This window comes from Gigantopelta aegis, chromosome 7, assembly GCF_016097555.1.
Source record: "Gigantopelta aegis isolate Gae_Host chromosome 7, Gae_host_genome, whole genome shotgun sequence".
Taxonomy (NCBI): domain Eukaryota; kingdom Metazoa; phylum Mollusca; class Gastropoda; order Neomphalida; family Peltospiridae; genus Gigantopelta; species Gigantopelta aegis.
In genome coordinates this window covers 28880289-28901484 of record NC_054705.1, presented here as the reverse complement: position 1 = coordinate 28901484, position 21196 = coordinate 28880289, and the positions used below count along the sequence as shown (strand labels likewise).

The 21196-nt window shown below is 39.6% G+C and overlaps 1 protein-coding gene across 1 annotated transcript in view; it reads right to left on the bottom strand.

Annotated features, from left to right (window-relative positions):
• Window positions 1-21196, bottom strand: part of LOC121378016 (ornithine decarboxylase-like) — a 79196-nt gene that overhangs the window by 10947 nt on the left and 47053 nt on the right. The window contains exons 5-9 of the mRNA XM_041506114.1: window positions 8694-8866; window positions 8374-8511; window positions 6750-6915; window positions 2835-2994; window positions 1160-1293 (exon numbers count right to left, since the gene is read on the bottom strand). Coding sequence (XP_041362048.1) covers window positions 1160-1293; window positions 2835-2994; window positions 6750-6915; window positions 8374-8511; window positions 8694-8866 — 771 coding nt within the window. The remainder of the gene's footprint in view (window positions 1-1159; window positions 1294-2834; window positions 2995-6749; window positions 6916-8373; window positions 8512-8693; window positions 8867-21196) is intronic.

The following is a 21196-nucleotide window of genomic DNA, read 5'->3' as shown; positions in this document are numbered from 1 at the left end:
GGTCTATTCTGCTACTGAAAAACATTGCAAAACCAGACTGCCTCCTCTCTCGTTTATATGGAAACCGACCTGGCTGCAGTGCTCATTTTGGGAGGGATTTGGGGTTGGAAACCCCTCCCTGCTCAAGCAAATCCCCCCACTAATATGTAGTTTGAAAGAGTATATACATAACATTTTATGTGGACCCATGGTTGGTGAATGTAATTGAACAAACAAGCCGACACGTTACTGGATAAGCTTTATTAATTGATATATTAAAAAGTAATAGTTTTGAGACGACACGTTACTGGATAAGCTTTATTAATTGATATATTAAAAAGTAATAGTTTTGAGATGAATATACTTGAAATGTTTATATATCTGCCATGTATTTGATGTAATACATATAAAAGAACAAAAAGACATGTTCTTTTTAATTGATTAAATGAATATAAATGTGGCGATTTTTTTTTTTAAAGCAGCTACAAATTCTGAAAGTGACTATTTTTTAAAACCAATGTGGCGACTTTTTTCTTGACCACGACCAATGTATATATAGTAAAACGTTTTTTGAATAACATTCATATTTAATGGAACTACATTAACTCTAACAGACTATCAGAACATATATTATCACAGTAACATATTTCGTACACATACTAGTAATACCTTTCGTGACATCTGGGACTAGTTTGCGAATTAATATAACATCGCATGGGACACTCTTTGCTACTAGCTGTTAAAACGCATTTGGGGTGGGGGTGGGGGGTGGGGGTGGGGGAGGGGTCCGTTCTTATCCATCATAGTGTCCCAGCACGAGGTTAATGCGTCAGAATATTTGCTTTAAGTGGTCTATCTCTAATAGGAGACATATTCTATGACCATATGCGCACGGGCTCCCATTTTTGTAGGAGGACGGGGACAGGCTAACTTTTGCCCGAATTAAACGAAAATGCCCGAATCTAGTTGATCGCAATGTCTGGTCACTAATACAGTTTTCTTTTCAGACCACTTCTAAACTAAAAGGACATCATTCAGCATTTTCATGAGCGAATCTGCTTGCCTTCCCCACCTCTGGTTATGTACCGTACGTGGTGTATCTGGAGTGAAACGCGTACGTTCGGTGGATATATACTAGTACGTCAGTTCTTAGATATTACGAAATCTAAAGTAAACATACCCGGACTATATGTGGTTGGACCTTATCGTGATCAAACAGTAGATAGTTGAATGAGCCATGCAGTCCATCATTAACATAATACATGTATCCTGGCTCACTGTTCGGTGATGCCGGCATCATCTCTTGACCATCATCTGAAGTAAAACATAACCACCTCGTGAAATTCAGACAGACATCTACAAAACAAAGATATTGCAATGAAACGAAGGCAGACTAAATGGACTATTCTTCGACAAATGTGTTAATGTTAGCCTTGGCCATTCTATATACAGAACTCGATAATTCTAAAAGTGATTTTGTATTGAAATATGAATGTGCACATATATTGTTAAAAAAAGCTTTACCCTCAAACACCCAGTATAATTAAAACAATAATATTCCGAATGCATAACCCCCCCCCCCCAAAAAAAAAAAAAAGAAAAAAAAAAAAAGAAGAAGATATTTCTAAGAATCGGATGCAGTGCACTTTCTGCTTTCCCTGTGGGTAATGGCAAGATCACAGTGATTCGGGTTTACAATTCAGGTGGTGATCTATCTAGGATTTTATAATAGAGGACGCCTATAACATTAATGGAGTGTAGTTGATGGCGTTGATTTAAAGGCAAAGCTGAATCCGTGTTTCCGACCGTCCTCTGTGATGTAGTGGTTAAGCCATCGTACTAACGCTGACAGGTACTGGGTTCGTATGTAATTAAATCCAAATTCTTCCAAAACGGCATTAGCCAACTCTTCCATGTTGTAACGTCGCTTGGTATGAGACGGCCCCTGTAACTTTGTGTAAGGCGGAATCACCCAGTGGGCGATCACGTGACCTACGTCACGCTATAGATCAGCGATCTTTGTAATTCTTGCGACGGAGTGTCCTGACGTTTAGCTGAATGTGTGTGCTGTTGTCGAATTTGTTTCTGTAGTGTTTGTATTAGTGATTAATATGTGGATTTTTTTTAATGAAGTAGCTCGAAAATGATCGATGTAAAGGTATTTGACGTCAAACATAGGATTGTTGTGGTATTAGGGCGAGAATCATTGACTACCGTGTGGTGGGCAGCGATTGCCAGAAAATTACTTGGGCTAATACTATGCAATCGTGCTAGTCCTTTCCATTTCCACTGAGCTACTAAAGTTCGGAAAAGCATGCAAACTTCGCTTGCCGTTAACTGCAGCTTTGGTACACCCAAACCATGTTTCACATTTGAAAACTATCTCCAAAAGAATATTCCATTGATACAATTCATTTCACTGGAATAACCTTTTCGCGTTTGAAAAACCCAACTCACCCGTTCCAAATCAAACGTGTGAAAAGGTCAGGTCAGGTGTGAAAGGCTGTGCACAATCACGATTTCAGAGTATGCAGCAGATTAGTACCTTGCCACGGGGTCACGTGACTTGGCTCTTGGAGTCAGGGGCAATTTTGGCAAGCGATGGGGAAAACGTGACTCGTTAGGCCTATTGCGAATATATAAAAAAACGGTTAGAATTTGTTTTATTGATACTTCATATATGTTGTAAAAGGTATATGTAGATACCAAACAATAGTGAATTACGTTTTCGACAAGCCTGGACCTTTAAATATCGTTGAATATGTCTACAAGACCAAATGCCTTGCTTGACCTTTCCTTTAACAGAAACTATCTAGAATGACTTTATTTTAAAGTATAGAGTACGTCAGTCTTACCGTAGTCTGGTTTGCCTTGTAGTGCACTGCGTTTGGCGATGACGTTAACTGCTAGCGTGAAGGCTGACGCCACAAAGTATCTTCCCGGTTCTGCTATTATTTTTACTCCAGCGCCCTCTGGAAAGTATTTGTCCAACGCTGTGTTGAGAACGTCGGCAATCTGAACATGTAAACGGAGGTGTCGTGGTTAAGCCAAGACTCGGAACCTATTGTTTTTGGTGGGATTATTATTAGGTTCCCAAGCCAAGGCTCGGAACCTATTGTTTTTGGTGGGATTATTATTAGGTTCCCAAGCTAAGGCTGGGAACCTATTGTTTTGGGTGGGATTATTATTAGGTTCCCAAGCCAAGGCTGGGAACCTATTGTTTTGGGTGGGATTATTATTAGGTTCCCAAGCCAAGACTGGGAACCTATTGTTTTGGGTGGGATTATTATTAGGTTCCCAAGCCAAGACTGGGAACCTATTGTTTTGGGTGGGATTATTATTAGGTTCCCAAGCCAAGGCTGGGAACCTATTGTTTTGGGTGGGATTATTATTAGGTTCCCAAGCTAAGGCTGGGAACCTATTGTTTTGGGTGGGATTATTATTAGGATTATTATTAGGTTCCCAAGCTAAGGCTGGGAACCTATTGTTTTGGGTGGGATTATTATTAGGTTCCCAAGCTAAGGCTGGGAACCTATTGTTTTGGGTGGGATTATTATTAGGTTCCCAAGCTAAGACTGGGAACCTATTGTTTTGGGTGGGATTATTATTAGGTTCCCAAGCTAAGACTCGGAACCTATTGTTTTGGGTGGGATTATTATTAGGTTCCCAAGCTAAGACTCGGAACCTATTGTTTTGGGTGGGATTATTATTAGGTTCCCAAGCTAAGGCTGGGAACCTATTGTTTTGGGTGGGATTATTATTAGGTTCCCAAGCTAAGGCTGGGAACCTATTGTTTTGGGTGGGATTATTATTAGGTTCCCAAGCTAAGGCTGGGAACCTATTGTTTTGGGTGGGATTATTATTAGGTTCCCAAGCTAAGGCTGGGAACCTATTGTTTTGGGTGGGATTATTATTAGGTTCCCAAGCCAAGGCTGGGAACCTACCCCAAGCCAAGGCTGGGAACCTATTGTTTTGGGTGGGATTATTATTAGGTTCCCAAGCTAAGGCTGGGAACCTATTGTTTTGGGTGGGATTATTATTAGGTTCCCAAGCTAAGGCTGGGAACCTATTGTTTTGGGTGGGATTATTATTAGGTTCCCAAGCTAAGGCTGGGAACCTATTGTTTTGGGTGGGATTATTATTAGGTTCCCAAGCTAAGGCTGGGAACCTATTGTTTTGGGTGGGATTATTATTAGGTTCCCAAGCTAAGGCTGGGAACCTATTGTTTTGGGTGGGATTATTATTAGGTTCCCAAGCTAAGGCTGGGAACCTATTGTTTTGGGTGGGATTATTATTAGGTTCCCAAGCTAAGGCTGGGAACCTATTGTTTTGGGTGGGATTATTATTAGGTTCCCAAGCTAAGGCTGGGAACCTATTGTTTTGGGTGGGATTATTATTAGGTTCCCAAGCTAAGGCTGGGAACCTATTGTTTTGGGTGGGATTATTATTAGGTTCCCAAGCCAAGGCTGGGAACCTATTGTTTTGGGTGGGATTATTATTAGGTTCCCAAGCCAAGGCTCGGAACCTATTGTTTTGGATGGGATTATTAGGTTCCGTAAGCGTTTTCCGCTGATAGTAGTAGTAGAAGTAGTAGTAGTAGTAGTAGTATTTTATTATTATTATTTTTTTGTAGCCTCTGTTGTGTCATTTTAATTGAATTTTGGTAGGTAGTTCGGTACTTCGGGGGCATTGATTGTATTTTTTAAATGTGTATATAGGTGATGTGTATTGGCCTTTATCGCGAATTATGTACAATTTCTGTTTGTACATTTAATTTCTACTGCCTATCTACGAAAACGTATCAAAATATTAAATAAATTTGATTCATTTCTAAAACGGGAAAATCAGTGTAACTCGAGAAGTTTTCATCTTACACAAATATTGTTTTCCCTGTTACAATCTACTTGTTAGCGTGCAGTAAACTGTCGATTTACAGATAGATTCTTCAAATGAAAGATAGTTTTGGGTGGGATTGGTTCCCAAGCCAACTCGGAACCTTGATAGGGGCCTACACATTTTTGCGCTATTTGTATCTTTAAATTTATGACGTTGACAGAAATAAAATTTATATGTTAGGATTAATCATTTACTGCTTTATTAACGTGTAAAATATGAAACATGTGCAATGTTATTTGTTAATATGGCAAGACATTTAATGAAATATCCTAACTACAATACATTCTGCATGCGTGGGAACTGGTCGAGATGCAGTGGGCAATAGCCTAACTACAATACATTCTGCATGCGTGGCAACTGGTCGAGATGCAGTGGGCAATAGTCTAACTACAATACATTCTTTTTGCGTTATTATTAGGCAACTGGTCGAGATGCAGTGGGCAATAGCCTAACTACAATACATTCTGCATGCGTGGCAACTGGTCGAGATGCAGTGGGCAATAGTCTAACTACAATACATTCTGCATGCGTGGCAACTGGTCGAGATGCAGTGGGCAATAGTCTAACTACAATACATTCTGCATGCGTGGCAACTGGTCGAGGCTCGGAACCTATTGTTTGGGTGGGATTATTATTAGGTTCTATTGATGCAGTGGGCAATAGCCTAACTACAATACATTCTGCATGCGTGGCAACTGGTCGAGATGCAGTGGGCAATAGCCTAACTACAATACATTCTGCATGCGTGGCAACTGGTCGAGATGCAGTGGGCAATAGTCTAACTACAATACATTCTGCATGCTTGGCAACTGGTCGAGATGCAGTGGGCAATAGTCTAACTACAATACATTCTGCATGCGTGGCAACTGGTCGAGATGCAGTGGGCAATAGCCTAACTACAATACATTCTGCATGCTTGGCAACTGGTCGAGATGCAGTGGGCAATAGTCTAACTACAATACCCTTCTGCACTGCTTGGCAACTGGTCGAGATTCTTCAGTGGGCAATAGTCTAACTACAATAAATTCTGCATGCGTGGCAACTGGTTAATCATTTAGATGCAGTGGGCAATAGTCTAAAATATGATACATGTGCAATGTTGCTTGGCAACTGGTCGAGATGGCAAGACATTTGGTGAAATATCCTAACTGCAATACATTCTGCATGCGTGGTAACTGGTCGAGATGCAGTGGGCAATATTCAACTCAGTGTGTTCGTAAAGGACCCGTATAGATTTTTATGTGTGGGACTTTTAAAAAGTATTATTGTTTTTTGTTTGTTTTGTTTTTTTTGTAAATTAAGTTCTGGGAGAGTTTGGCTGAAATTTGGTAGTTGGTTAGGTTAGTGTCCGTGTATGTGGGATGGGGGTAATTATTCATATAATTAAATAATTTAAGTAAGTCTGAGTAATAAGTGACAGTGTGTGCATGTATGTGGGTTGATGGGGGGGGGGGGGGGGGGGGGGGGAATTATTGCTGTAATTAAATATCCTATAAATATGTCTGAGTAATGTACATCTATTATAGTTTGGGAATCAGTCATTACCGCTTGTGGTTATATTTATTTATTTTATTTATTTATTTATTTATTTTGTTATTATTATTATTATTGGGGTTTTTTTATAGTATGTAAAAAAAAGCATAAAAAACTAACAAAAAACCCCCGGCAATATTAAAAATAATCTAAGTTAATGAAAATAAATTAAATAGCCTACACTTATTCAATGTTTTATTCCCGATTCATAATTAAATATTGTTAAATGACATTGATTCCTGTGAACTGTGACAACCTTGTCAAAACGTCCCTTTTCTACCTTGTGCAGAGATACGATTTGAAGCAAGGTAACTGTTTTGTTTAGATTACGAGTTTCTTACCTCTTTGAAGGAGATTTCTGTAGTGTCCACTCCAGGAAATCCTCCTCCAATATCGAGCAGCTCAAATTTGAAACCCATTTCCCGCCCTAACTCAAACACGTAGTACGCATGCTCAACACCTGCAGCATATGCTTCAGCCTCCTTAACCTCACTTCCAACATGAAAACTAAACATATGCAAACATTATAAACGAATGAATATTCATATCAATGTGTACACAAGTCAAGGACATGGACATGATTTAACGTGCAAGTTCAGAGCAAACGAAGGAATATTCATTTCAATGTGTACAAAAGTCAAGGACATGGACATGATTTAACGTGCAAGTTCAGAGCAAACGAATGAATATTCATTTCAATGTGTACACAAGTCAAGGACATGGACATGATTTAACGTGCAAGTTCAGAGCAAACGAAGGAATATTCATTTCAATGTGTACACAAGTCAAGGACATGGACATGATTTAACGTGCAACATTCAGAGCAAGCTGCTGTAGTACGTCTGTCTTGGGCACATATTCTGATGTGTGCCAGACAGGAAGAAAGCATAATCAGGGAATCCGATCTGAGAACCAGTTGTGAATCGACACATTTAGCACATCTTAACAGCTGATGGATGCTATTTGTGTCTGTCTGTCTGTAAATTCTATTAATGTGTCTATATGTACTTAAGATTGAACCACGGTCACCCTGGGCCCAAATTCTGGTCATACCAGTGACTAAGTCCAAGGCAGAAGGGGGAGGTGAAGTTTGAGGTGGGCGAGAATTGGAATACTAAGTTTGAAATTAGGTCTAGAACCTAAAACCAAAGAGTCGTTGAGAATTCTACTGTTTGTCTAAAATTTTAAACCAAAACGAAATTTGATTACTTTTCATTTTATGAATTTGGACCTGGACCAGAAAGTCTGTTTCTACTTTGTAACAGAAAAATCAACCTCCACTAAGGGGATTCGAACCACGAACTCTCAGTGCGAGAGTCCATCTCTACCAACTGAGCTAATAGGGAAATTCCCACTAGCTACTGCCAGTAGGAACACTTTCTACAAACACTACTACATACTCCCCCCACCCCTTAAGTGAAGATACGCCCCGGAGCTGTAGGCCACGGGCAGTTGAACTGTTACGGGTTCTAACTAGGTTATAATTGTATTCTTGTGTTAAAAACACACCCAGTCCCTACGTCGGCTCCAAATGTAACTCTACCAACTCAGCTAATAGGGAAATTCCCACTAGCTACTACCAGTTGGAGCACTTTCTATAAACACTACTACAACTCCATCTTGGTAGAATCAACAGATAGGTTCATGTTAAAACAGTCATAAAAACATTGGAGTGCATTACACCTTACAACTGAGGCAAGCAAAATGAAATATTTGTAACTGATTTTGAATGATTTATGAAAACATATCGTCATGACATAGTAAAAAGATTACTTTGACTCTCTGCAAAGATACGAGCTTGAATGTTATGATTATATGATGTACGGTACTGTAACTTAATTGCCAATGTTATAAAACAACCGATCTATGAACAGAATGACCAGTAGCTAGGCTTCAATAAGTTAGTATCATTTGGGGGAACAACTTCGCCATCTTTAGTTAAAATATAGAATGAATATAATGTACCTAATTCCTACGACATTGAGCCCAAGTTCTTTAGCTTTTGCCAGCAGATCAGCAGCCTTCTTTGGGTGACATCCAAATTTCACTCCAAGGTGAAACCGAACCTTAAAATTAGCTGGAGGCAAGATGCGTAGAACCAACCTGAAAAAGAAAGAGAACGAATCAAAGATATATGCTTGTTGTTCATTAATTGTTTTAAGATCATGTTGTTTTAATTATCTGGTACCGGTATTTTATTTTCCAAGAAGGGATGATTGCTTCTTGATGACAAGAAACCAACAACACCTGCGTAATTAAAATAATTACACGCCTCTTCAATTTACCTGGCTTCTGGGAAGAACTCTTTGATCTTGTACAGCTCTGCTTCGTTGTCAAATGTCATTGTGTTCACGTTGTGTTTTGCTGCATAGCGTATGAATGATTTCTGTTTACATGGATTCGCATAAATAATGCGGGATTGTGATACACCAAGATTCAAAATCGTCTCAATTTCGATCTGAAATCATAAACCATACTGTATATATATATACACACACACACAGTCAAACCTGTCTTAAGCGGTCACACAAGGGTGTAGATAAAAGTGGCTGCTTAAGAAAGGTGGCTGCTGATTACAGGTTGCGACATATAGTATTTAAAACATATGTTGATGTTTCTTGTTTTAGCGTCTATACTGCTAATTAATGGATGTGTGCTTCAGTTTACTATAAATAAACTTTTCAAATATCGCCTCCTTCAGGAAAAATTGCAACTGAAATGTATTAAATACCCCGTTCTCAACAAGTTTGTTTTCTCTTTCCATTTAGTTATTTAATTTCTACTTCATGCGGTGTATTGTCATAGTAAGTGAATCTACAAATGTCAAGCGTAGACTGCCCAGAGGCAATTAGATGTTTTCCAGAGTCATATCCCTTTTATATAATAGTAAACATTTACTGTGGCCGCTTAATACAGGTATTTTAGCGATTTGGGATCCGATTTTGGTGGCCGCGCTAGACAGGTGACCGCTTAGTACAGGTGCATTTACGTTATAAATCGTTTGGGAGGGAAAAAAGTGGCCGCTTAAGGCAGGTGACCGCTGAATACAGGTGGCCGCTAGAACAGGTTTGATTGTATTATATATATATATATATATATATATATATATATATATATATATATATATATATATATATACTACTCAAAAGAATTTAAAGGAAACATGTCACGTAAACCATATTTGGCACCAACCATGTACAATTAATTATAAATTGAACCACCTAAAAAAAAAAATTATAAAAAATTAATTACTTAAAATATCTCCATAAAAGAACCCCAGATACGAGCTCTTAGCGGAAATTGCCGATCTTTAATGAGCAGGGCAATCACGAGGTCCGTGACGTCAGAGACGCGTCGCTTGATCTGACGCCTTACACTTAAAAGCATTAGTCCGTACCACTCATAAAGAATCTAAGACTTGCACAGCTTACCAAAACAATGAGTGTTCGTTCGCAAAACGTTTTGCCGTATCAATATGAGCTGTTAGTAAATGAAGAAAGACACACATTTACTTACAACAGTGATACTGAAGAAAAAACGGATAGCGAGTCGGAGGGTGGAGAAACTGATGGTGCCAGACCAGACCGGTCGACCAATTTACAGCCCGGAGCCCGAAAGTAACCCGGAGACAAAACCAAAACTCGGATGCTAATGCCGAGGTGTATACTGTTCATATTTAGCATAAAGATACACCTCGATATGATGTATTTAAATATGTAAAAAAATATAAATGTAGGACAAAAAAAAATTGGTTTTTTTTTTAGAAAATATCGCATTTTTTTTATGTTCGGGCTGTACATAATGAAATCTGTATGCACAGTGTAAACAAACGCTCTAATTTACGACAAGGCGCTTCACTTTCATTAACCTGGCTTGTAAAACAACATAAATGACTTGAGAGTATAATCAACTTTTAAACTAAATATATTTCTATTTGCATCAATAGAACGAAATGGGGTTATAGTATTTTTCTCTCATAAAAAAAAGTAGCATATTATTAGGCCTATTGGTAGGGTGCGTTAGAGTAAAAACGACCACTCACGATACCCAAGTGATAATTTTCTTTTCTTTGGTACTACGTAATTGGTCAGTTTTGTAATTTTAGATGGGAAAGTCTACTTAATCAAGGGTTTTACAGCATTATTTACAGTAATGAAGCAGGGCGGCTGATAATGTCCATTAACATTGTACTATAGTCGCGACAGGTTACGCCACAATACCCTGTGATCTTAAAAAAACTGGCACGTATTTTGTGCGTATGTCTAGACCGTGGTAATCACTTACCTGGTCGATACCCTGCAATTTACACCTGCCAATCAGGAATCACATGTGCAGGCCACGGAAAGAAAGGACCAATTAACTAAAACAACACTCCGATTCTCAAGTCAGCCCGTGGATGAAACATAATAGTTATTTCGACACCGACAGTAGTGGTTTATTTTGTATTGAACTTCGTGTTGCTTTGGGGCTTCGGGCGATGAGGAACGTTTTTGTGACGTATTCCGCCCGAAGATTAAAAACATTATTTAAAATTATTATTGTTTTCTACACATTTTTTAAAAACATATTTAAATACATCGTACTGAGATGTATCCTCATGCCAAATCCCATGTTTGTATATGCCATATTTAATTACTTATTGACGTTTCCTTCTTCGGACGGCAAATACAGATTTTGTTATGTAGGCCTACAGCCCATACATGAAAAATCCTTTTTTTTTCCAAAAAAATAAGTAAATAAAAAATTCTACATTTTTGTTTTAACATATATAAATACATCATGCTGAGGTGTATCTTTGTGCCAAATATGTACAAAGTACACCTCGGCATTCGCAACAGAGTACTGTTTTTGTCTCCGGGTAACGTTCGGGCTCCGGGCTGTAAATAGGCTGACACCAAAGTACTATGCGGTGTTGGTGTCCAATCATTTCTTTTGCGATAAAATACACGCGTCTTTCTTCGGATACAATCCTTTGGAAAACCATAAAAAGACAATCCCGATCGTTTAAACTGTTTATTTTTACACCCAAAGGCCGCGCAGTACGGCACTGTTGGACTGAAAAGATCGTAAGCCCCTTACTCCATATATAAACAGTTAACAACAATGGAAGAGTACAGCGGCTCTGACGTCACTTCCCTTTTTTTCCGAACGCTCACGAAGAAATATGCATAAATCGTACTTTGATACTGATTAGCGTAATTTCTTCATTTTAAGTTAACTACACGTATTTTATTGTTATAAAGTTATTTGTATATTATTTTTATATCATTTTTCTTTTAAAATGAGCTATAATATGGTCACGTGTCATGTTTCCTTTAAGGGTCAGACGATATTTCGACATTATTTTCTGAATGTCAATTATATTAGCTAGACCATAATGTCACGCATGGTATTGTTCCATTTTGACGAAAGTGGGTCTAAGCAACCCATAAATGATTTAAACTCCACTGTCATTGACACTGTCGACTAGTTCTAATGGCGAAAACATGCTTACATTTGCACGTAAATTAGGGCGAAAGCGAAAGGTCTGCTAAGTGCCCATAACTTGCTTTTTCACAAAGCGCTTCATTTGCACGCTTTGCACGTGTATTCCATGTTCCCAATGCTGAATTTCCGTATAATTGGAGCTTGCGTTTGTGTACGGTGCACACTCCAAATTCGACATTTGTACGACTTCAACTGACTATCGAAGATCGAGGAAGGGCTATTGCTTGGCTTCAGATGGCAATACGCAAAGAAATGTTGCTCTGAGACTTGGTGTCAGTCAGAGTGTCGTTGGCCGACTGTGGCAACGGTACCAAGCAACGAATTCTGTTCGAAATCGTCCACGTTCGGGAAGACCCCGAAGCACTACAATTAGAGAGGACCGCTACATCACCAATATGGCTCTACGTCAACGCACAACCACTGCACGCGGATTACGTGACAATCTGCGGACTGCGACTGGAACTCGAGTGTCTGATCAAACCATACGCAATCGTCTGAGAGCCAATAATCTACGCTGCCGTCGCCAGGCTGTTCGACCACCACTCCTACCACGTCACAGAACGGCCAGACGTCACTGGTGCACGCTTCATCTGCGGTGGCAACGTGTTCAGTGGGTTCGAGTGATGTTCACTGATGAGTCCAGGTTTAGTCTCCAGTTCAACGACGGTCGGGCTCGTGTCTACAGACGTCCTGGGGAGCGCTTCGCTGACGTTAACGTTAGACAACGTCACCGGTTCGGTGGTGGCAGCGTCATGGTGTGGGGCGGCATCTCTATCCACAGGACCCCCCTCTATGTGGTGGATGGCAATCTGAATGGAATCCGCTATCTGAATGAGATTATCCGGCCGCTGGTTCTCCCAGGCCTTCAGCAGATTGGCGGCGGGGCAGTTCTGCAGGATGACAATGCCAGACCCCACCGCGCCAGGGTGGTAACGGACTTTCTCAGACAACAAGGTATCGCCAGGATGGATTGGCCAGCATATTCGCCTGACTTGGCCCCAATAGAGAACGCCTGGGACGAATTAGGCAGGAGAGTTCGGGATAACCATGCCCTTCCGGCCAACCTTCATGATCTGGGTCAACTTCGTATGGCAGAGTGGCAGGCCATTCCCCAAGAGTTCTTCAGACGTCTGATCAACGGCATGAGGCAACGATGTGTCGAGTGTATTCGCGCCAGGGGTGGATTCACACACTATTAAACGAATGTTCTACTGTGTAAAATCCATGTTTGACAACCTTCAATTTTGACAGCATGTCATGTGACTTTCTTGTATACAGTGACGTTTATTTGTGGTTTTTTGTAAATATGGAACAATAAATAAAACTTTTGGTGTAGTTTACATCATCAATCTAATACACTCTGAAACTTATTTGGTTATACATTTTTGACCCTTAAATTCTTTTGAGTAGTTATATAGACCTCGTTACAAAGACCGTCGTTACTACGACATTTACACCATCCGACCACAAATTGTCGGGAACAAACGTACATCAGTGTTATTATGTTCATTACACCGGAATTCACACCTTCCGACACCGACAGAGCAATTTAGGAACAAAGATGCATTCGACATCTGAAAACACTTCTTTACAACGAAAGTACATAATCACAGATACCGAAGGACGTTGGCAGTACACACACAGCCACTTGGAATACTTGACCTCGTAGTGAGCTGACTGTATCACATGCTGTCTGAGCTACCGATGTCTGCGAAATCTGTAGACATGTATTGCTTTTGCAAATAAGCCTTTAATTAACCAATTAAAGGATTAACTTCGAACAATAAAAACTTCTATTTCCGTGATATTTTGTAAATGAAACAGGTACCAATTGGAGATGTCTTTAACGAAGCAATGATTAGACTGATGGTGAATGCGCCTTGTTTAATACATTTAATGATGTTTTTTAAAAACATATTTAATGTATGTACGTGTATTTGTTGTTTTTAATAATCATTGCAATGCATTAATTATTTAAATACTATTCAATCATCAGTTAATATTAATTAGTATTTTTTGTGACGTTATTTTGGCAATTTCGATAACTCATGACAATTCGATACGAATCTAGAAAAAAAGTTACAGGTAAAAAAGTCATAGAAAAACCCCCACAGGAAAACAAGTCACAGGGAAAAAAAGTCGCAATTTTTACTTAAAAAAATATATTAGGAAATGAAAGACAGATCGAACATATTTTGTCACTGAGAGTTTTAGTCAATATTCTTTGTTTTCAATGTTGATAGTTTAAACGGATGTTCCACCTGATGCGACGGAGAAATTCTGTCACAGGCTTGCGGTCCTCAAGACGATCGACACACAGGTTGCAAAGGCGCTCTTGCAACTGCACATAGCGTCGTCGAACCTGTCGTCGAGGTGGGTTGCCAACAACATCCTACTGGATGATGGTGCTCACTGTCGCCTGCTCATGTTGAAACCATCCAATAACCCGCCAGGTTGAGGTTGAAAAACATGTTGTTTCAACCTTCACACAAGTTGTTCATACGAGGATGGTGACACCATTAACGTTCCACAGAACAGGAGCAGACTGGCTGCTGAATCTATACTAAATTGTGACTTTTTTCTGTGACTTTTTTTCCTGTGACTTTTTTTCCAGCCACCTTTGATATAACGGCAATTTCGATATAACGACAAAATGACACAGAGACGAATATGGTTGTTGTAACGAGGTCTGTCTGTATATATATATATATATATATATATATATATATATATATATATATATATATATATTATTAGGTACTACCATTATTAAAGGAAGAATTCCACGGAAAAAAACGGTTTGGAGTTTTAAAACATTTAAATCGTGATTATTTCAGTCTACTCATTTTAAAAATCAAATATTAATTTCAAAAATTTAAATAAACTAATTAAAACATTGAAAGCTCATATTGTCATGAACATCCACTTATTTGTTAAAAGTTAATTTTTATGGAATAGTCTATAGTTTGTGAGAAATGGTCACACACGTAAAAACTCAGCATAGAGCTAGAGTATTTATTAACTTTTTCCAACAATGTACCTCGTATACCGTTGAATTAACACATTTATATGTCACCTCTTCAGTTTTTTTAGAAGTCGTAAAATATTGATAACATATCTAAATATTACAGACAATCACCAAGGCCACATATATTATTGCAACGACTGCTTCCTCCTTTGCCTTCGTTACATGTTTTTAGTAATCATTCCAGTCAATCTGATTTATCAGGAGTAGTCTCTTAAATAGCCACAGGCGTACGGGCTCTCATTTTTGTAGGGGGTGGGGGCAGGCTGGCTTTTGCCCGAATTAAACAAAAATGGCCGAATCTGAATAAAAACATTTATTCATATTACTGTCACAGTGCTAAAACTTCAACTTTATAACAATACAGTTTATAAATTTATTTTTACAAGTGCCTAGATTAAAATTGGTTAATTGGTAAACTAACATCTGCCGTGGTTACTGAGTTAGCGACCTGCCAGTCAGACCAATTAGCGTTGAGCACAAATTAAATATGTTACAAGTAATCAAAGACACGATGTAGTTTAATTGTTGTCACGGATTTTAGCAGGCGTTTTAATGAGTCCACCATCACAACTATATATTATTACCTGGACAACGTGTTTAGTATGTGTGCTATAAATAAGGACACCTCTGCTGTCATTGATTTGGGAGTCAACTCTATCGTTCACCTAAAAGCCTAGACTTATATAGTATGTGCATCACCGTGTTGTTAGCTTGTTAATCGTGTTTGATGTTGGAAGAGAACGTAAGAAACTACATCAGCAACTTATGACTTTTTGTTTCTTCATTTACATTCGACAGAGAAGACGAAAAGGAGAACAATGACTGTGTGTTAATTGGTGGAGATCCGATGGTAAGATTCAGCACTCTCGTAATCAAGAGAATCCGGCAAGAAACATTCGGTCAAGCACAGAGAATAGGGCAAAATGTATCTTACTTTATAGCCAAGCGAGTTCACCAAGGTATATTCAAAGGCAAAAGTTATTGTGACACACAAAAGACAAAGATAACTGATGATAAGTTTTTACTGCCGTGTATGAAACGTTATAACATAAAAAGAGAAATGTCCTAAGGAATGGAAACAAGCAATAGTCCATGAAAAGGGCGCACCTGCCATATGCAAATGACCCACATCACTAGAGGGGACCCAGAGCGAAGTTCTCACAGTCAGTAGCAAGTGTGTCCACCTTGAGCATTGATACAGGCCTGGCACCGTCGTTTCACTGAGGCCACTAAACGCTAGAGAAAGGGATGGTACGGGCTGTGAGGGTTGCTAGCTGGAACCTGTTTCGCATATCGTGGTTCGGATCCATGTGTCTTGGCGAGGGGTTGTCACGGGTGGTCGGCCGCTACGGGGACGGTCCCTGACATGGATGTTTTGTTGATATCGTTTCTATAAGTGCTATATGGTGCTTCTGTGGACGTTGAATTGACGTGTGACGTCACGCTGCGAGGTCCCAGAGTCAAGCATCCCTTATGACTCGCCATCTGTCATTTTTACTGAGGCGTGGCATAACGAAATTGCACCAAACAGTTCACTAATGGTGTTTTTCTGCCTTCTGGACTTCTGAAAGCTGTACAGAGTTGCAATAATTTGCGACTGAATGTCTGGCCTTTTATGGTGAACACTGGACAGCATTTCTCCCGAATATTCCATGTTTCTTACACAAAGCATGCAATTACTGCAACAACTACTTGGTTGCATTTCTTTGAGCTGTTTCATGCACAATATCTCTGGTTTACATCCATAAATCCATACACAAAAATTTATTACTGCAAACAATCCATGTCACAATACCTTTTGCCTTTGAGTATACATGCGATAGTTGAGATCGTTGATGGCCACAACGTATTTCAATTCAATATCACCTAATGTATGATCACATCAATATCTATATCGACCTACAGCCAAACGAGTACAATGGAAATCTACCTGACTCTCTATCGAAGCGACTACAACACAATCTACATGACTCTTACAGTTAAGTACAGACAAATACAACTGAATCAAATACAATTGAAACAAGCACAGTCTTGCAAAAAAGAACATTTTCTAATCAAAATAGAACTTTCAGAGCAGCTAGACCAACAGAAATGCATCAATATTCGTGTCAACAAAAATAATAATCCGGACGACTACCTAACCACAGAATTCTTCAAAACAGAATTTTCCAAGCGACAAGGTCTGTTATAACGTTAAGTGGTTATTTGGCAAAAGAAATTTTGATTGACATGTAAATGTATGTCCATTACAAATGCTATTTTTAAAATATTCTTTTCTAAATGCTAACTCAAATGTACATGTACTTATTTCAATATCTATCAATTTTTATTATTAATTATCAATAACAAATAAATGAAAATTAAAACTAAAATGTAAGCTTGAGGTTCATATCGCCAAAACCTTGTATACATTTATACCGACGACAACACCATCACTGATTGTGACTGGATTCGAACACAAGACGCCCATCTAGAATTGCCTCAGACAACGTGAACGCTAACCAGCTGACTCAACGAAAGTACGGTACAAGCGAAAAACTTGTCTGATAGATGAAACAGTATATTTGTGATACATTTCGGACGCGGAACAACTATTTCAAACATTGTATAAGAACTTTACTTTATAAAAATTATTCCCTACACACGAGGACGTGTCTTTCTTTGGAGTCTCAGTCACAATGTCAACTCTGTCGTTCACCTAAAAGCTAAGACATATAGTATTTGTATCATCATGTTGTTAACTTGTTAATCATGTAAATAAAATAAAACAAAATGAAATGAAAAACTACATTACCAATTTATGACATTTTGTTCCTTCATTTACATTCGTCAGGAAAGAAGAAAAGGAGAAACATTTACTCTGTGTCATTACCATTACTACAAAACAGCTATATAGGGTTGGAAACGAATCACTGCATATTTTTATATGAATTAAAACTAATTTTGAGTGGATGAAAATACATTTTGCCAGAATATTTGTATCATTTTTGCCCGATTTTGAAGTTGTCTCATACACTTATGTAAATAGCCCGGGTACTCTGACGGTAAACGAGCTAGACGGACATTTGGACAGCTGGTAGCCCTGTCTGCCTAGCTCTCTTACTATTGGACAGTTGGTAGCCCTCTTACCAGCTGTCTAAATGTCCATCTAGCCCTCTCACCAGCTGTCTAAATGTCCGTCTAGCCCTTTCACCAGCTGTCTAAATGTCCCTTTAGCTCTCTTACCAGCTGTCTAAATGTCCGTCTGGCCCTCTTACCAGCTGTCTCAATGTCCATCTGGCCCTCTTACCAGCTTTCTAAATGTTTATCTAGCCATCTCACCAGCTGTCTAAATGTCCGTCTAGCTCTCTCACCAGCTGTCTAAATATCCGTCATCTTACCAGCTGTCTAAATGTCCGTCTAGCCCTCTTACAAGTTGTTTAAATGTCCGTCTAGCTCTCTTACAGGCTGTCTAAATGTCCGTCTAGCTCTCTCACCAGCTGGTTAAATGTCCGTCTAGCCCTCTTACCAGCTATCTAAATGTCCGACTAGCTCTTTCACCAGCTGTCTAAATGTCCGTCTAGGCATCTTACCAGCTGTCTCAATGTCCGTCTATCCCTCTTACCAGTTGTTAAAATGTCCGTCTAGCTCTCTTACCAGCTGTCTAAATGTCCGTCTAGCTCTCTCACCAGCTGTTTAAATGTCCGTCTAGCTCTCTCGCCAGCTGTTTAAATGTCCGTCTAGCCCTCTTACCAGCTGTCTAAATGTCCATCTAGCTCTCTTACCAGCTATATAAATGTCCATCTAGCCATCTTACCAGCTGTCCAAATGTCCGTCTAGCCATCTTATCAGCTGTCTAAATATCCGTCTAGCCCTCTTACCAGCTGTCTTAATGTCCGTCTAGCTCTCTTACCAGCTGCCTAAATATCCTTCTAGCTCTCTTACCAGCTGTCTAAATGTCCGTCTACCCCTCTTACCAGCTGTCAAAATGTCCGTCTAGCCCTTTTACCAGCTGTCTAAATGTCCGTCTAGCTCTTTCACCAGCTGTCTAAATGTCCGTCTAGCTATCTTACCAGCTGTCTCAATGTCCGTCTAGCCCTCTTACCAGTTGTTAAAATGTCCGTCTAGCTCTCTTACCAGCTGTCTAAATGTCCGTCTAGCTCTCTCACCAGCTGTCTAAATGTCCGTCTAGCTCTCTCACCAGCTGTCTAAATGTCCGTCTAGCCCTCTTACCAGCTGTCTAAATGTCCATCTAGCTCTCTTACCAGCTGTCTAAATGTCCGTCTAGCCATCTTACCAGCTGTCTAAATGTCCGTCTAGCCCTCTTACCAGCTGTCTAAATATCCGTCTAGCCCTCTTACCAGCTGTCTAAATGTCCGTCTAGCTCTCTTACCAGCTGCCTAAATATCCTTCTAGCTCTCTTACCAGCTGTCTAAATGTCCGTCTATAACGGTAAGTGGTTATTTGGCTTTTGATTGTCATGTAAATCTATGTCCATTACAAATGCTATTTTTAAAATATTCTTTTCTAAATGCTAATTCAAATATACATGTACTTATTTCAATACCTATCAATTGTTATTATTAATTATCAATAACAAGTAAATGAAAATTAAAACTAAAATGTAAGCTTGACATTCATCTAGTCAAAACCATGTATACGTTTATATAGACGACAACACCATCTGATTGTGACTGGATTCGAACACAAGACGCCCATCTGCCTCAGACAACGTGAACGCTAACCAGCTGACTCAACGAAATTACGGTACAAGCGAAAAATTTGTCTGATAGATGAAACAGTATATTTGTGATACATTTCGGACGCGGAACAACTATTTCAAGCATTGTATACGAACTCTACTTTTAAAATTATTCTCTACACACGAGGACGTGTCTTTCTTTCGAATCTCAGTCACAGTGTCAACTCTGTCGTTCACCTAAAAGCTAAGACTTTTATAGTATTTGTATTACCATGTTGTTAACTTGTTAATCATGTTTCATGTAAATAAAATAAAATAAAATATTAAACTACAGCACCAACTTATGACTTTTTGTTCCTTCATTTACATTCGTCAGAAAAGAAGAAAAGGAGAACGGATATATACGGATACAAACGAATCACTACGTATTTTTACATGGATTACAACTAGTAAACGAGCTAGATGGACATTTGGACAGCTGGTAGCCCACTTACCAGCTGTCTAAATGTCCGTCTAGCTCTCTTACCAGCTGTCTAAATGTCCATCTAGCTCTCTTACCAGCTGTCTAAATGTCCGTCTAGCTCTCTTACCAGCTGTCTAAATGTCCGTCTAGCCCTCTTACCAGCTGTCTAAATGTCCGTCTAGCCCTCTTACCAGCTGTCTAAATGTCCGTCTAGCTCTCTTACCAGCTGTCAAAATGTCCGTCTAGCCTTCTTACCAGCTGTCTAAATGTCCGTCTATCCCTCTCGCCAGCTGTCTAAATGTCCATCTAGCCCTCTTACCAGCTGTCTAAATGTCCGTCTAGCCTCTCTTACCAGCTGTCTAAATGTCCGTCTAGCTCTCTTACCAGCTGTCTAAATGTCTGTCTTGCCCTCTTACCAGCTGTCTAAATGTCCGTCTAGCCCTCTCACCAGCTGTCTAAATGTCCATCTAGCTCTCTTACCAGCTGTCTAAATGTTCGTCTAGCCCTCTTACCAGCTGTCTAAATGTCCGTCTATCCCTCTTGCCAGCTGTCCAAATGTCCGTCTAGCTCTCTTACCGTTGGACAGCTGCTAGCCCTGTCCGTCTAGCTTTCTAACCATTGGATAACTGGTAGCCCTCTTACGAGCTCTCTAAATGTCCGTCTAGCCCTCTTATACTGTCTAAATGTCCATCTAGCTCTCTCAACAGCTGTCCAAATGTCCATCTAGCTCTCTTATCAGTTGTGTAAATGTCCGTCTAGCTCTCTTACCAGCTATCTAAATGTCCGTCTAGCACCCTCACCAGCTCTAGCTCTTTTACCAGCTGTCTAAATGTCCGTCTAGCTTTCTTACCAGCTGTCTAAATGTCCATCTAGACCTCTTACTCGCTGTCTAAATGTCCATCTAGCCTTCTTACCAGCTGTCTAAATGTTCATCTAGCCCTCATACCAGCTGTCGAAATGTCCGTCTAGCCCTTTTACCAGCTGTCTAAATGTCCGTCTAGCCCCCTTACCAGCTGTCGAAATGTCCGTCTAGCCCCCTTACCAGCTGTCTAAATGTCCGTCTATCCCTCTAGCCAGCTGTCTAAATGTCCATCTAGCCCTCTTACCAGCTGTCTAAATGTCCGTCTAG